A 19183-nucleotide genomic window follows, 5' to 3' on the forward strand; every position below is an offset into this window, starting at 1 on the left:
GGAATATTTTTTTCTGGTTTCCAATGCTTTATTTTAGTATGCAGGTGTTGATTTTAATTGACTAATAAATTAAAATTAAAATAAAAAAATATCAGGTCACAGACACTTCATGATATCAGGATTTTTTCCGACTTTTTTGCATCTTATTTTATGATTTCAGCCTAGTCTGTACTTGGATTATATTTGTTTTATTTTTTCTAATAATTTGCATGCTGTGGATATATCTAAAATCTAAAGCGACGTTTTTCGACCTCCGGGTCGCGAAGTCTTGCTAGGGGGTCGCGGGCACAAGCGAGGCAAAAATGTACAAGGGGGGGGGGGTATTGTCAGATCTTAAGAAATCTGACACTACCCGGGAGGGGTCCCCAGGACCTTAATTATATTTAGGGAGGTCGCCACCTTTTTTGTACTCGTAAAGAGGTCGCGTATTTAAAAAGGCTGAAAAACTCTGGTCTAAAGGATCATTGGCCCAGCAATGTTTTTTTTTATATCTCTCGTAATCGGTAATTGATACCTCCAAAATCAAATATGACCAAAGGCGCATCCTGTTTTCTGTATTTCGTTTTTTTCTTCTAATCATATGTAGACCCATCACATGAAATTCGAAATTTATTAGCTGTATATATTGTTTTTAAATAAAATTATTTTATTTATTTATTCATTCCAATTTTAAAATTTTGTTTCTACATTTGCAGGCTTATTGCCAACCAACTGATGAAATAAAAGTGATTAATTTTACATTTTAAAACATAAGAAAGGAAAGGGAAGATATAGATTTAGTTAAATAATATTTTCAGTTTGTTAAAATCTCCATAGACAGGTACCGGATTTTTAACCCCTCAGGATATCTATCCATCTAGACTAAGTTCCTTTAAATTTATTTCAACAGAGAGTGAAAAGATTTTTGATAAGGAATATTGGAATTCCTAGTCATTTTAAGTGCTTATCTCAAGTTTTTTTTTTTATATACTTATAATATTGTTAGGTTTATTTAGATTGGATTTACATTTTTTGGTCACTGTTAAGCTGATTTAATATGGTCCCGAAAGTCGGAAAATAGCCCGGATGACGCAAGACAATGATTTTGTGAATAACCTAGAAAAACTTATTGTGCAACTGTTAAAAGCCTTTTTAGACCATTTTGATCAAGAGTTAAGCCTTAAAATGTTACATAATCAGTACTGAATTAATTTAATACATTTAAACCAATCTATAAATCACACAAACATAAGACTTTTTGTTTTATTTTTTATTTCAATTATCTAACAAAAAATGAATACCAATATTTATTTTATTTTATTGGAATGCCAGCATGCAATGATTAAATACACACACACCTGAACACTTACTCCCACACTAATACACATAAACACACATCTACACTTACTCTCATACAAATACACTTAAACACACCCTTTTGTTGTAACACAATTTAATAATATGTATGATTCTTATTTAGAAACTTCGCTGGTCTGTCTTTTAACAGTATTTAAAAAAAATGTTTTTATATCATTGTCGACTGTTTGTTTCTTTAAAATAAATAATAAATAAATAAATAAAATCTTAAGATACATATTATAAATAAATTTCATAACATCCAATCTCAAATTCACATAAAATAATATATCCTAATGTAAAATAAGTAATGGCACACAACTTGTATTATTATAGATATAACTGATATTATTGTAAATACAAAAATAAATGTACACTTGAATACATAAAACAATGCAGGTTGCACAGTTACCCATATGTATATTATAGAGTTACAGTTCACATATTTATTCAAATACGAATTTTTTAAAATATTTCAAATAGGTAATGAACTTTTTGTGGACGTAATATGCACGTTCCAGAGTGTCTAGTAGAAAATGAAGTTTTGTTGAAATTTTACGTCATCGAGTCTTACAACATATTTTATAAATTTCAGGTAAAATGGATGATGTATTGGATAGTATTTGCCCTCTTCACGTGCGCGGAGACAGTTACAGACGTATTCTTCAGTTGGTTCCCGTTTTACTATGAAGTGAAGATATTACTGGTACTGTGGCTACTGTCTCCCGCCACAAAGGGATCCTCCATCCTCTACAGGAAGTTTGTACATCCTGCTCTGTGCAGACGAGAACAGGTAAAACAGTAAAAAATTATTTCGGATTTTAATGTTAGCACTTTTGATTTCAATGCTCGAGGTTTCAGGTTCGATACCCGCCAAGGCGGGTCAAATTATTATTTAAAATAGTAATAATCTTCCTAGGGTTTTGTAGTTATTTTGCCTTGTTATTTAAAGTCTTGATGTATAATCTGTGTGGAGTTAAGTATGAATATGTATTATATATATATTTTTTTGACACCATAAGTATAATATATTAAATCATGTAAATGAATGCCTCGACACGGGTTGTGCCCAGTAAACAGTAAAAAATGATTTCGGATTTTAAGGTTAGCACTTTTGACTTCAATGCTAGAGGTTTCAGGTTCGATACCCGGCTAGGCGCGTCTAATTATTATTTAAAATAGTAATAATCTTACGGGTTTTGTAGTTATTTTGTCTTGTTATTTAAAGTCTTGATGTATATCTGTGTGGATTTAAGTATGAATATGTATTATTTTATATGTATTATATATATATTTTTTAGACACCATAAGTATAATATATTAAATCATGTAAATGAATGCCTCGACATGGATTGTGCCCAGTCAGGTATTCATATTTAAAAAAAAGTGTTTTGTAAAAAGTTAAATAAAAAAAAAAATTATTTATATTTCAGAATTAATTATTATAATTTAGTGATTAAAAACAAAATATCGAAGTCACATAGGCCTTTAAATTTTATGATTGTTAGCTAAGTAGGTATATCACCTGACAATTTAGGTATTATACTAATTAAAATATCAATGTTTTCAGCAGAGCACTTTAAACAAATATTTTATTCAATGATTAATATTTTTTTTTTTTCAGGAAATAGATGAATATATTTCTAAAGCCAAAGATCAGGGTTATCACACAGTTCTGAATCTCGGAACCAAAGGAGTTAACTATGCAACCAATGTCATTATGCAAACCGCTATAAAGGTAAGAATAAAAGCCCTATTTTTTTTAATTCCCTTGTAACAATAAATGTGGCTTATCCCCCTTTAATAAATGTACAGATCAGCTTAAGCATTTTGATGTTGTTCGTATTAGAATATTATTTGTTTTAATAAAACAGTTACAAAAACAACAAAAATAAAAACACTTAAAATGACTTCTCACCAAATAAAACTTAAGCTGCCCTGAATTATTACCCTGCTTCATGAGAACTATTATATAATAATAATAAATATTAATAAATATTATATAATAAAACAAAGAAAGAATAAACAAGTGTAAAAAAATAAATTTCAACACTTTATTTCATATAAATTATTAGTAATTAACATGTAGGTAAATAATGAAAATAAATTTTGTTTGGTGCTGCCTACACCATCATTTTTACACATCTTACATTTAAACATTTATTATTTTTTCTAAGGACAATAGAATTATTTGTATATTTTAATTAAGTCCCAGTTCTCAGAATTAATGCTTAAGGACACAATTAAGTTATTTTAAAAAAACTAGGATTATTGAATACATCAGATAATATTTTGTTAAATTATAAAAACAATATAAATCAATTCGGCCTCGTGGAGTAATGATCAGTGCGTTAGCCTGCCATGCAAGAGGTCTCGGGTTCGATTCCCGACATGGTTGATATGAAATATTTATTGAGTCGGGTTGTGGTCCTGTGGCTAGTGTCTCGGACTCACAGATCAAAGGTCCTTGGTTCGAATCCTACTCTACCCCAACTTGATTCCCATTTTCTAATAGTGAGTTATTTACAACTCGTTGAAAATGGCCCTCAAAATGAAATATTTGGGTAAATCATAAGAACGTAAATATTTCTTTACTTTGAAAAAATTCAAAAGGGTGTTTTCACACTAGAATATTTCATAGTCCCTGGACTGGTACCTGAAGCGTAAGACTGATCATCTTACCTTCATGTAACAAAAATGATCAAGATACGCTGTGATTGGTGTACCAATGCAGTGCCCATTGCAATATTAGGTGCGGAAAGGGAACGACTGTAAAAACAATCATGTGTTTATCGACAAGTAAAAAATCTCATCAACAAAGTATTATTTCTGTATTTGATTTTGCTTTAAAACTTTAAAAGCTTAATTTATTTTTATTAATACAGCGCAGTTTCAGTTGGTGAATTAAGTGATCGTTTTTATTTGTAATGTAATTTTCATTAGCAATGAATGGAATGATCTCGTAAATCACCATTGTATGACCACATTTGCACAGAATGCTAAGCACCGGTAATATAAGGCCTGTTTGGAAAGAGCTTCTGGTGTTGGTTCCATGAATACTGCATTTTTAATGTAATTACAGTACCGCACATGTTTTATGTATGTATTCTTTGCACAGTTACCAACCATATCTATTTAATGCCTTATTTCGTCGTCGTGGTGGTGAAGAGAGCCAACAGTTATTTTACTGCAATTTTTGTATGGAGAATCACCTGGCATTCTTTCACACTTTAGCAAAAATTAGTATTGTAATAATGTTATCACTTAGCTCTATTCTCTAATCTGCCCTGCTGAGCCTAAAAGTCGTAACTAAAAAAATTACATTTTCCGTTTTTTTTTAATATTATATTCAATAGCCTCACATATTTACTAAGCCAATGAGTCATTTCTGCTTCTCAAATAAGAGATTTTCTCAATTATACGACAATTAGCCATAGTGAAACAGTACTATAAAGAATAAGTTTTTCTGATAAAATGGCGTAAAAAACTAATTTTTCGAAAAACATGGGTTGGCTATTTTCGCCACCACGATTAAGATTTGTTTAACTCTATTTGAAAAAATAGTTGGCTATAAAATAGTAAAATGCATTAACTTATTCCAATTTACAAAAATATTGCTTATCTTGTATAATATTATTTCTGTCATGCTCAATTTTTTTAGCTGACATGCTTTAGTTAACTGGAGCTCTACATTTTTTTTAAACTTTATTTTACATTTTGGTAATTGTGAACATAATGCAGACAAAGAATACATCTTTATTATTTTTTATTTAATTATTCTCTGATAAAGTGTTATTTTTTTAAAATCTCATTATTGTCACTTTCGACTTGGTTTTTTTAAAGTTTTTATTTTGATTATTTTTCTTTGTGTTTATTAACATGCTTTTTTGATTTCTCTCCCGCATTCTCACATGTTACCCATTCTTGCTGGTCATCACGCTAACAACATAATGGGAACAGAACTTTGCCATTCAAAACCGACCTTATATGCTTCCATCCCCTCGTCAGCCTTTATCTTCAGTGACAAATAGAAGAGATCCTACTCCAGATGTTGCGTTTATTGATCAGGTCCACTATGGATCAGATATCACAGATGGTCCTATAGAGATATCATCGGAAGAAGGGGAATTTATGCCTTTGGTTCCTAAAGTGGAAAGGGATGACATAGCAATGTTAATATATAGGGAAGAAAATGCCGAGATAGACGAAACCCCTGTTAGAGTTAGCAGAAAAGTCACAAAGAAGAAAGCATCAACGGGGGTTACAAAGCGACCTAGAAGCACGAGCCGAAAAACTAGAAATCAAGCTAAGAAAAATAGAGATAAAGAAATTGATGACGATCTCAATAGAATACAACAGACAATTATGTAAACTTGATTGTTTTTATTCCTATTATTTTAACTCGCATTTAAATCAGTTAAACTGCTCAAATTACTCGATAGATGTTCACAATTTTTTCTGTATAGTACATGGGAAAAAAATTGCACAATTTGATTTGTCTGTCAGACATATCTTCTGATCTATAATGTTTGGCAGACAGATAACGACATTTATGTCTGGTGTTGTGAATTTGTTGAATTCAATTCTTATATTTGTTGGAAACCAAGAATTTTTTTAATCCTTAAAGGTTATTTAGGTTATAGCTCGTAAACACTTTTATTTGCGACTCGTTTGTGACTTTTTAAGATGAAATGTATCAGAAATAAAAGTATTTTTAACCTATTGTAATTTTAATGTTTTAGAGTTAAACACGGCATTTTAGTTTTTTCCTAATCAATATAATAACTACATAACTGATCATTTTTTAAAAACTAATGTTTATGATTTTACATGTATCCAATAGGAATGAATTGCCAAATCAATGAGTTGTTTTATATCATTGGCTTTTTCAAAATTATTCCCTCATTTTAATTTTGTTAGAGTCATTCCTTTATTTCTAGTCTTATGTTTTTTCTTTTTTTTTCCATGCTCTTGATTTTGTATGTGTAAACTCGATTGATTTATTTATTTCATTCCATTTTAAAATTGACTAACTGTTTTACCTAACCAAATGTTTCTTTATATTTTTAATTTACAGCTCTAATGTTGAATATCTGATGCATAATTATATATTGGATTTTTATTAATGTGGTTTCCTTATGTAAAATTGATTGCCTAATTTCCTTAGGCTGTTACAACTTTACTTTGTTTACATGAATTATGAGCAACATAATATGAAGCTTTTTATTTCAATATGTACATAAATAATATATAATATGCTCTGGCTGGCTGTTAAATGAAAGACTGAAAAAATGCATTTTAAAATTTGCTGTCTAACCTGTAAGAAAATTAATACTTCAGATTTTTTATTTTTTAATTATCTCAAAACAATACAAATTTGATTAATTATGTTTGATAAAATAATTTTCTTTTTATTTTTACATTTATTTTGTCATGACCTGCTAATTTTTTTTGTACAGTGGTACCTTGCTAATTTAGCCAACGTTTTGTAATATTATATAAACAAAAATTAAGGGGGACATAGGTAAGGTCTGTTGCATCATTTTTAAAATGGCAGCCTTTGTGGTGCAGTGACTCACTCTTGTGTTTTAGGTTTAATTCCTAGTGATAATTCTCTTCAGTCTGTTTTGTGCCTGCATTTTAACCTGCATTATTAGGTGGTGCTAAAAGATATCCTAAAAATGAACAGATTTCATACTATATACAAAATAGGTGTGACCTAATAATCTTCAACTAATTCAATGTTCTTATTTAATGAAAAAAAATCAATTATGTTTTTTGCAATAAAGAAATAACTCAGGTAGAGTCGTCCATGTGTAATAATCTTAGGCTATTACCATTCATGAGGTTCCAGGCTCAATTCCCGACAGAACATGAAATGTATTCTTTTTGAGATGCATTTTTACTATAATATTTCATAGTATTCTGGACTAGCAGCAAGGTGTATGAGTGATCATCTTATCTTTTTTGTATTTGATTGGTCGGTGTTCTAATGGAGTGCTTTATGCACTACTATATTCAAGGGAAAGTAGGAGGAAATCAAGGTACTACTGCTACAATAGATAATTTTAGATAGTTATATTTTGATACATTATAAGATGTTATGACATTTATTTGTAGTTATGTATTACGTATGACACACTTGTACCATTTTTATACTAGTAGTGATTTGTGTTTTTTTGTACTTTTTTATGTAAAAATTCTTGTGTGATGTTCAAGAATTGTTAGAATTTAATACATGAATATAAAAAATCTTTGTTTTAATACAATCCACTTTCCAAAATACTTTTTGATTCATTTCAATGTTTAATTGATTTCAATAAAAAACAAGCACATGATATATGTATTAGAAAATTTGCCCTATCGTTGAATCGGTAAAAACTCACCAGTAAATTATTGCACTCTGAACTGTTTTACTTGTGACTGAATCTTTTTTCTTGAATGTATGATACATCTGAGGATGTAGAAGTGCTGCTCCCTAAGAGCCCGATACTTTAAGGATCTGTTCTTGGAGGGGGAGATTTAGCATTATCAATTAGCAACCCGCTCTCCACTCGTAGCCGAGCTCTTTAAATACCTGGGCTTGAGGATGATTAATTTATGGGGACCCATCACAATAGATCTACATAGGTCGCAGTGACGTTGGGAGCTTATATAGTACTTCCATTTTTCAGAATAAGAATGAACTATAATTCAATCTATGGTATTTGTTTGTAAATGTCAAAACACCAAAATTTTTTACAATTTTATATGTATTTTTTGTTTTTTTAAGTTACATAAGCACATAGTATTTTTTATTACTAGTTAACTTGTATATTTAAAAAATGACATAATTAACATCACATTTAATAAGATCGTTCCATACGCTTAACAAATCACAATTACATACAATAAATTCTCAAAAAATAATCAAATAAATTCCTGGCAGACCTAATATTTAAGGTGAGTTTGCATGACTTTATTATGAATGTTTTATTTTACCCACCATTTGCACAACTAATAATTTATTATTCTTTGTAAATATACCCGGAGCCTCGCAAAAATGAATGATCTATACTACATTTTGAAATATGAACAAGTGAATATTGTAATTTTTTAAATATTTTTTAAAAGTGTGATAATAATTAATTTACTCCAAATCGGAGAAAGTCAGTTTCAAACTTTTCATGTTAAATTTGAAATTGTATGTTCTAATGAATATTCGTACAATTAAATACAATTGAATATAAATATTATATTCTCATTTAAATTTATTTCAACAGAGAGGGAAAAAGTTTTCGAGAAGGGAATATGGAAGTCTAGGCATTTACAGGGCTTATGACCTGTCATTGGCTGGTTTAAGTGGCCACTTTACACACTGTGTAACATTCACTTATATTCTCAATTTGAAAAAAAACTAACTTACCAATCTGATTTAACTTACTGTTGTCTTCCTCGGAGCAGACAAATTACAGATAGTATATTATAATAAAGCTATAAATTCATGGTTTAAATTGTGTGTAAAACTATAATTACCTACATAAATTTAACTAAGGATTAATACACAACTTTGGTGTTTTGGTTATAGGTACGTAATAATCCAAAAAAGTAACAGGTTAATTTTATTAATTAAATAAATGAGAAATAATGAATACTTTGTTTTTTAGTCCATACATGAGTTTATTTTTAAATAAAAAATAACATCACATTTTAGGTATCTATTTATTATTTTATTTAGAAAAATATTGAGTAATTCCATTTTAAAATTCACAGATAGATTTTTAGATGTAAAAAAACACCCATTAATTAATTAATTTATTTATTTACAGACATTGTCCATTTATACAATTCATAGGGATAAATATATTACAATAAAAGAACACTTGAAAACATTAAAAAAGAAGAAAAAAACATTGACAAACATAAAGGATATAGAGACAAGATCTGGACTATTTATTTAGTGCTCCTTTAAATCGTTGTAAACTTAATCCAAAAAAGTCCAGATCTTGTCTTGAGTTACAAAATGACAAAGATGGTCATTGGAGAATACAGTTTTCATCAATTAAGTAAAGAATGTAAATATTAAAAATGGCAAAAAATTATAAAATGAAAATAAAAATTTTCCTATGAAGGTAATTATTAGGAATAAAAAAAAATACCAATTGCAAACACTGTGTTATCATACAAGCCCGCATACATATAGACGAGGTCTACGTTCAAGGCGCACGGAAGGATTGCGGTAATGTATTATGATGCTGCCTGGTTGAGTTTCGATGCAAATTGGCACCTTAATATTTAAGAATACAATTTATTCGTGAATATCGACCAGCTAATTTTAATCTCTACTTAACCGGACAGCGTCACAAAACACTATCATATTCCTTCCGAGCGCCTTGAACGTAGACCCTTACTATATGTACATTTACATGTATATGTAAAACATACATATGCATTTAGTAATATACTTCGACATTTGTAACTAAAAATTGAAGATATATTTATTATAATTTTCTCATTAGTGACAAAAAAAATTGTGTTCTAATATCAGCACTCACTTCTTAACTTTTTGATATCTATCATATTCTTCCAGTAGCCTTTATTTAAATTAAAAATAAAATGTATACCCACACACAGACCATGCCTTTGTGGGATTTTTTTTTGGTGTTAATGTACCTAATAGTTTTTTTTGTATTTGGAACTTATGTAAGTCTATTGTAAAATGTAAAGAAAAAAATATAAAAAATAAAAAGTTTATCATTTCGCATTAGTTATTATTTTTACGTATTATAATTGTTATTCTACATTCATCAAATCAAGTTATTTTACAAAATAAAAACTAAAAAAGTGTAGATCATTGATGGTTGGGAGGCATTAATAAATTTAATAAGCTTACGAAAATCTTTTAATTAAATATTTACTTGAATTTAAAATGGCCATGTTTTTAGGGTGGAGGAGGTTTAGTTCAGCAAATCCGACGAAGCTATAGTCTCTCCGACTTATCGGTGGCCGATGAAACTGACTGTCGGAATCAGCAGGAGCTGGATGAAGCTTCCGATGTGGTTTTGGCTGACCCTCGCCTCGTCAGGAGAAGTACCGGGGGCCACGGAAGAGGTCGCAGTCCTCGACCACAAAGCACTCCGAGAATGGACATGATCTTCCCCGAGATGGATATCTCGGGTCATAATAGAAATTCTCGGGATATCAAATTAAGGTGATTTTTGCCATTAATTATGCTATGTTAAAACTATTTTGTAATGAAGTATCCTATGCTTTGGTTACAAACAGTTTTCTGGTGGAATTTTATGTATGTCATTATTAAAATTTTTATACTGATAACTGAAAGATGACCATATCAAATACCTATAAATTTACATACTTCCCTAAATTTCAAATAAAATTTTATTTATATATTATATGGAAATTGCAGTGATAATTCTCAATTTGTTTTTTGCAATGTCAAATTTTGTGTGTTAGAAAGCGAATTGTGGTAGAAGCTAGAGCTCAAAATGGCAAATTATTAGGTTTTGAGGTAAATCAAAAGTTTTGATATGTGGTGGAGTTAACTTTGTTAGGAACATAGAAATAAGAAACTGGGTTATAGTTCGTATCATGGATCAAAAGCCTGAGGTTCGAACCCCGCCGTACCGCAACCTGATTCCCATTTTCTAATAGTGAGTTATTTACAACTCTTTGAAAATGGCCCCCCAAAATTAAAATATTATGGTAAACTATAAGAACACAAATATTTCTCTTCCAAAATATGTATTGAAAAACAAATATCATTGTATTGAAGGGTTTTCTTTGTTTACAATGTATAAGTACTTTTGATTAATTAAACATCGACTTTCATCATCATCATTCCCTTTCCGCACCTAATGGTGCATAGGGCACTGCATTGGTACACCAATCGAAGTGTAACTTGTTTTTTTTTTACGTGTAGGTAAGATGATTAGTCTAACGCTTCAGGGTCCAGAGACTATGAAATATTCAAGTGTAAAAACACCCTTATTTGAATAAATACTTCATGTCAACCATGTCGGGAATCGAACCCGAGACCTCTTGCATGGTAGGCATACGCGCTGACCACTACACCACGAGGCCGACGAAGTTAATATTAGAACATTAATGTTTTATAATGTTTGTACTATTTTAAGACGAAATAAAAAAAATTGCTCTAATATATCTTTTGATGGTACGATACATAAGTAAATAGTTTGTGTCTTATGTTCAAAATATACACTTGTAGATTTCACACCATATATTTTTTTATCTTGAACATAATATAATAGACATTAAAAGGAATAAAACACTTATTAACAATATTTTGAGTTTGTCCAAATATTTTTAGACAAGGATTGGATAGCGGAACAGTAAACATTACACAGTATAAAAAGTGGCCACTTAAACCTGCCAATGACAATTTGTACAATATTCTCTATCTATAATGTAACATGTAAAACATTTACTGTAATTTTAAATGCCACTGTATAAGATTGAGTGTTTTATTTTTCAAAAAGATACTACTATAAATGGGTACAAAAAAAATATGGAAATCTATCTTTTTTTATACGGGTGTTTAGACCAACTCCATATACCTATATTGTTTCCAATATTTTTAATATATTTATACCCGTTCTACATACATTATACTTCCCATTTTTCGTAGCACAGCTCCACGTAACAATGATCACTCGTGTGAGTGCCTGTCAAAAACATTAAATCTTGAGTACCCAACTAACTAACTTCAAATTGTACTTGTTGGTAGTAAACAAATGTATTCAAAAGTGAATTTTTCCACACTTCCTCTTTTCAAAATAGATGGTACAGAAATTCCATTCATGACTTCAGTCAAAAACTTAGGTATTATCATTCATAAGCATTTAGGGTGGCACGATCAGGTTGACGAAGTTAGTCGTAAACTTTATAGCAGTTTGCACTCACTTAAAAGATTACAGAATTTCTTGCCAATTAATGTTAAGCAAACATTAGTCCAGAGCTTACTTCTTCCACTCCTTGACTACGCGGATGTAAGTTATCCAGATGCTAACTCTGAATTGCTTGATAAGTTAGAACGATTGCAGAATATTTGTATTCGTTATATCTTTAATCTTCGCAAATTTGACCACATAACCGAGTATCGCACGCAACTACACTGGCTCAGTATCAGGCATAGAAGAAACATTCACATTCTATCACTTCTTCACAATATTTTAAATAATCCCACTTCGCCTGTTTATCTGAGAGAGCTCATCCAACCTCTTTCACAACACGGACTATCTCTTCGTTCTAGTAACGAGCGAACCCTTTTAATACCCTGTCATCGCTCTAATTTTTTTGCCTCCTCTTTCACAGTAGTAGCCGCTCGATTGTGGAATAATCTACCCACTAATGTTAGAGACGCCCCTTCTTTATTTACATTTAAGTCAAGATTGAAATGTCACTATCTAAATATTTAAATTGTTCCTTTATCCTTCTTCTTTCCTTCCCATCCCCTCTCCTCTCTTCATAGTAAAGTGTTATTTTTTTTTATACATATATTTATTTTTGTTAATCTTTGCTTTTAATTTTTGTATAAAATTGTAAGATTCAATATGTCCATGTATTTATAATTTTCTCAAACTGAACGGTTTGGGTAGGTAGGAAGAAATTGCCTTAAGGCAATATGCCCGCCCTTATATGTATATTTATTGTATATGCATATAAAAAATTCAAATAAATAAATAACATAATCCAGCCTAAGTGCTCCCAACAAACACTGTCTCCAACTGAGCTGTGCCATCCACCTAGATCGCCAGCTCCAGAAACAAGTAGTGTTTTTACATTCTCACCAGTGGAAGAGATAAATTGAAAAAAGCACACTTTTAAAAATATTTATATAAATTTACAAAATGTTTTTCAATTATTGTATATTTTTAGTCAAATAAGATCTTCGGAAGATGTTAGCTCGGACACTTCAAGTGGCCAGGACAAACTAGTGAGAACCGCATCTATTGGGGGTAGTACAAGTCGTACAAGAAGTAAGGTGACCAGAAGTACTTTTACATCTATCAAGAGACCCGGAGCTGCAGAGGTAAGATAAAGGTATTTTATGCTTCCATCATTCTTCATTTGTTCTGTATGTATTTTTGCTGCTTTTGTTGTTAAAATTATTGACCCACAATGAGGAAGTTCAGCGGTTTTTTTTTATTTGTTAATAGACTAAGCCAAAAAAATCATTTTTACTTTATGTATTGTATTATCACTATGGTTTTTAAAGGTTTGTAATTTTTTTAATCACCACCGAAACTTCGAAACCACATCTAACTAAGGTGAGTTTTTCTAACATTTAAAAGTAGAAGCTCTTGGAAATATAAAAAAAAATTATATGTACTCGCCAAACATGTACATGCCAAACGTCAGAAAACATGGCAACCTGGAAACCGGAAGTCCGTTGCCACAACAACATAACAATGCTATAATTGATTGGTTACTGTAAATACGTGGTCACATGAACTTGTGACGTTGCAAAGTAGTTAATATTTATTAAAATCTTTTTTTTTTCATACATTTTTGAGAATCTTCGCCCTACAGTTCAATTCTTTAATTTTTACCACGTGTAAGAAAACATTTTTTAAATCCAATTTCCTATAGCACTGAACTTCCTCGTTACAATTTTGTTTTGTCAGGGGTGAAACGAAATTGGAAACATTTATGATTTACGACAAGTGTCGCCTTATATGTATCCAATTATTTTCCATCATCATTCTCTTATCATGGCACTTCATTGGTAAACTAATTGATCACTCATTATATTACATTTTGTCTTTAATTATCATTAAATATTACGGTGATCAAACGCTTGTTTAAAATATTTTAAGTTTATCTTGTCGGGAATCGAACCCATGGTCTCATGCATAATAGTCAAATGTGCTTAGTAATACACCACAAGGTGAACTAGGAATTAAATATACCTAGGTTTTTATTTTATCATAAGATTCTGTGGAAAAATAACACACTATACATTTAAGTTTGTAAGTGAAAATTCTTGATGGAAGTTCATTGTAATTTATTATAGAAATAACACACTATGGTTTTGAAAATTAAGCTTTGCTAGTCCGAGCTGTGATATGTCCTTTTCAAAAAAGAACATGTTAGTGTAGTATAAATCATTGGTCCTTTATTTTACGGGCAATTATGTATTCATACCTTATAAAAGCTGTAAAGACATAAATCCTTGAAATTTTTCAGTTTTTTTTTAAATTTTTCATTTCTCTGTGCACAATTCAATATTATTGAAGCAATGCGTTTATAAATTGAAAGAGAAATTGATATAGATAATTGTTGCCCAGATTATGTAAGGACCATTGAAATAATGACTAGGGACTTTAAAAAAAAATGCAATATCAAAATAAAAAATAAATTCTTGTGTCCTTTGATTTACTAAAATATTTTAATTTCGGGAGCCATTTTCAGCCAGCAGTAAATAACTAACTATAGATTAAGAAATAAGAATCAAGTTGTGGTAGAGTGGGATTCAAACTTCTGACCTCTGATCTGTGAGTTTGCCACACAAACCATAGAACTACAGCCCTATATATAATATATGTATTGATAATAAATATGGGATCGAATTAACAACAGATATTTACAAATATTTTTTATTATTTTTCACTAATAACACTTGTGTTTGATTAATGTATTTTATGTTTAAATTATGTATGTACAATGTATTTTTTATGGTAGATTAAAGTATTTTTGATTATTTATTTCATTTTTTGATACTTTATATTCTTCAAACACATATTTTATTATCTCTGCGAGAATGTCACGGGTGAATTTTTTTTTTCTTTTTGAAGGACAGTGAAGTGTTAATTGAAGAAATGGATGATGACGGCGAGCCCTCATCATTCTTTAATAATTTACCCTTCCCTCGAGTTGATGGAACTGTTTGTCTACCTTATTCTAAAGATATCATTTCACAGTATTTAAGATTTATTATGGATAGTGAAATACATGGCCGGGTGGATAGTAACAAATCAGTTGATGATTATCAACAATACCTGAAATTAAAAGAACTTTTCGATTCAGATAATAGTCACATCATCGAGAAACCTAGAATTGTAACTTCTACTGAAGCTCATCATTTAAAAGAAGTAGAAAAACCTTTAGTAATTTCTCATTGTGATAATGTATCAATATCACCGTGTTTACACGAGTCTTTGGATCCTGGTATAGCTGAATCCCCATCTGGTAAAATATCAGAATCTACAAAAAACAATGACATTGACGTAGAAATTAGTAACATTCAATCACCACTAAATGATAAAAAACTGCCAAAATCGACTGATTCAGAAAATACTTATATCGAAGAAAATTCTTCAAAACCTGTTGACAGTCTGAAACCGTATTCAATCTTTGATAAAACTGGTAAAATAAACGAAGAATCAAGAAGTATTGGGGCTTCATCTTCTAATATGAGTTCCGAAGACGAATCTGGTGATGCTGAATTCACTACTCCGAATAGTTCGCCAGTTATGAAAAATAAAATTGTCAGGCATAAAAAACGGCATGCTCCACCACCTCCCACTTGCCACTCATCAAGCCCATCTGAAAAAAATTATACAGATAATATAGAGGTAAAGATGGATTCGAAATGTGATCAAGTTGAATCACTCGATGCTAAAATACCAGAAGATAAGGATCAATCTTTAGGTGGTATTTCCGTAAAACGATCAGATAGTGCTCTGTCGCATACCCCGGTTAAAAGAAAACAGAGAACCAAAAGCCGCTCATCATCAAAAGGAAAAAATGAATCCTCTCTATCTAAATTAATGCATCTACCATCCAAACTTGCCTTTTGGAATACTCCCGAAGACGGTGCGAAATTATCCACCTCTGACAACGAATCGTATGAGAGTATTTATGAGAACAGTTCTCTTAGTGATAATGGCTCTGCGTTAAATATCAAACATTCAAAAGAAGTGGAAAAAACAGGTGTAGACTCACAAAATCCAACACTTGATTTGCCCAAAGAAACTTTGGATAAAGATATGATATCAACCGAACAAATAAAATCTGAGGTTCCAGTAGTTGGTGTAGTCAGTTCCTGTAATGATACGAGGAAAACTGAGATTGGTCAAACACATATTGAACCTTTAATATCTGAACGACTCATCGATAATAATAACTACACATACATACCATTGAGAATCGATACGTTAGTGATGAACACGGAAAGTAAAAGCACCGATGTTTGATTTTGGTTAGCTGAAAAATTATTTTTGTGGAGAAATCGAAACCCAAAATATCAAATATAAAATAAATTAAAACATGATGTAAGATTTTATTATTTTAGTTATGATTTTTTTGTGTTTTGTCATATTTAAGATTTTATTAGTTAAGTTTATTTTTCTTGTATTTTTAATTAACATTTTAAAATGTGTATTGTTTTGTTGAATTAATGCTAACATGTGAAATTACAAAACTGGTTTTTGTCAAAAGTTTAATTTGGGTTCGATTATACATTTTTATAACAAATATCATTTCTATAATAATTATAGATTGTGTAACGTTAATGTTCTACCTTCTAATATATATTTTTTTAAGCATGATTATATAATATCATACTATTTTAACAAGTACTTTAATTATTTCTGTAATGCTATTTATTGAATGGTGAAACTAGCTGTTTGACTTTATGATAATGTCTTGTTTTTTTTTTTAACTAACAACGCATACAAATTGTTTGCAGTAAAGCTTTGTATTTATCAGTCTCACTTGCCTAATTACTAAGTATATATGTAATATAATTTATTTTTAGGTCATCCTTTCGAACTCCGCAACTCTCCCTAGAAGTAGAAAGCCGAGCAAACGGAAGACGGCATGAAGTAATGACGAATAACAGAATATCCTATTTACTTTTACGCTTACAAGTCCAGACCAAAGGCTTACAGTAAAACCGGTCACGGTTGCTGTACTTGAGCTTAACACGATGTGACTGTGTTTGAAGATATCGAATGAATTTATTAAAATGTTATTGACTGTTTCATTATGAGACTTTTAATCAGTTGTGATATTTCCTAAAGGAACGCATCGGAATATGCTTTCTAAAGGCACAATTCTTAGGTTATTAATGAAATGTATTCCCCTTTTTAGATTACCTTTATGTCTAGTCTTTATAAGGTTTCGTTATTAATGTGACATTTGTAGGTTACTGAGAGATTTCTTTTAAACCCGATTTTTATATTTTTTGCGTGTACCACTTATCTTTAGTTAAATGCTAGTTTTTATTTGTATTAGTTTTAAGACGCCACTCATCTAAATTATAGTTTATGTGTAGATATGAATATATGTGTGTATGTTTTTAAAAAAGAATAAAATTTATCCTCAATGGTCTGTCTATACGAAGAAATGTTTCTAACATATCTCAAATTATGATTAAGAGGAAAAATGTAAATGCTTTAGACAATTCCAAAGTGATAATATTCCTTGTTAGTATGTTTCAATAAATAGCTTTACTCGATATAACTTTTCCCTAATACAAATCAACGGCGTTCGGATTTGCGATTACAAATAACATTTACTTATTTAACTTTTCATTTACATCGCATTTAAAAATAATTGTCGATTAAACATCCTAATAAATCAGAGCATAAAAGATTTTTTAAAATTATGTTCATAAAAAAGATCACTATTTACTTCAGCGTAACTAACCACTGAGCTATCATAAAATTGTCTCCAAAATAATTTTAGCTAGGTAGTACATTAAAAAAATGCAATATCATTCCTCTTCAAAAATATTGTGCTTTCTGCGGTCATTCTTGTGCCAAAATAAGTAGGAATTTAAACAATTTGAATGACAAATATTTGAAAAAGTAAATTACTTATCAAATTAATATTTTGAAAAAAAATTGCCATCAATAGTATGCCTCTTCCAGATAGTAAAAATTATGAGTACTTTACAACTCTCATCGACATTATTATTTTATGATAAAATTTCTAATGTATTATCATGGTGCTATAAGAATGTTGATTGAAATGATGATGCGATAATGCTCATCAAATATTATATTCATGAAATGATTTGCATATCTACAATTTTACTGCTTATTCTAATGCTTTCATACCAAATATATTTCAGATGTACCCATTTTGTTTCTGGAATTAACCGAATCTCAGTTTTTCTCACTTGTACATTTCGTTGTAATATGTTGAATGAAAATAAAAAGATTATTAAAAAATTTTTTTTTTTTTTACAAAGAAAATACTATTTATTAGAAATGAAAATCATTGAAATAAATAAATAAAACAAGGTTTCTGAATAGTTTTACATTCTACATGTTATTTACTTGTTTCAAAGCTGTTTTCTAATAACTGTCATATTATGGAATTTTACCATCTTACCAAAAACATTAGGGGCCTTATTCCAGGTTTGTTAGTAAGGCCCTTCATATAAATAAAAAAAGGCTTTTTAAAAAATAAAACTCCATGTTATGATGTTTAAACAAGTCAATAATAATAAAAATATATATATATATTTACAGGATGTTCATTAAACCCTGTCACATCCGAAACCACGATGATCAGTATGAGCAAGAAGACATATTGGCACATTAATATAAATTTTTAGAAGAAATACTTTTTTTTTAAATAAAATATCAAAAAAAGCAAATGGTTGCTTACTTCTGTGGGGGAGAACCGAAGGGGGGAGACTGATACGCCGAAAACCGGTCCCCTCGCTTCTCCCCTGCTGAAGTAAGCAACCATTGGTTTTTTCAAATATTTTACTTTTAAAAATTTTCTTTGCTCTAAATATTTTTTGAATATGCTAATATGTCTTCTGGTCCGTACTGATCATCGTGGTTTTGAATGTGACAGGGTTTAAAGAACA

General features: G+C 30.1%; 1 protein-coding gene across 8 annotated transcripts in view; it reads left to right on the forward strand.

The window, feature by feature from the left end:
* LOC148280814 (uncharacterized) overlaps positions 1–16598 on the forward strand; it is a 35251-nt gene extending 18653 nt beyond the window's left edge. For 4 of the 8 annotated variants that reach the window (XM_088227745.1, XM_088227742.1, XM_088227743.1 and 1 more), the window contains exons 3-7: positions 1931–2128; positions 2960–3073; positions 10260–10525; positions 13231–13384; positions 15150–16598. In XM_088227745.1, coding sequence (XP_088083871.1) covers positions 1931–2128; positions 2960–3073; positions 10260–10525; positions 13231–13384; positions 15150–16550 — 2133 coding nt within the window. In that variant the 3' untranslated portion in view covers positions 16551–16598. Of the gene's footprint in view, positions 1–1930; positions 2129–2959; positions 3074–10259; positions 10526–13230; positions 13396–15149 lie in introns of those variants that run through there. The other 4 variants (XM_088227749.1, XM_088227750.1, XM_088227748.1 and 1 more) reach the window with 1 other exon arrangement.
* The last annotated feature ends 2585 nt before the right edge of the window (positions 16599–19183 follow it).

This window comes from Micrasema longulum, unplaced genomic scaffold (genome assembly GCF_059751315.1).
Source record: "Micrasema longulum isolate JH-2025_06_02 unplaced genomic scaffold, ASM5975131v1 h1tg000533l, whole genome shotgun sequence".
Classification (NCBI taxonomy): domain Eukaryota; kingdom Metazoa; phylum Arthropoda; class Insecta; order Trichoptera; family Brachycentridae; genus Micrasema; species Micrasema longulum.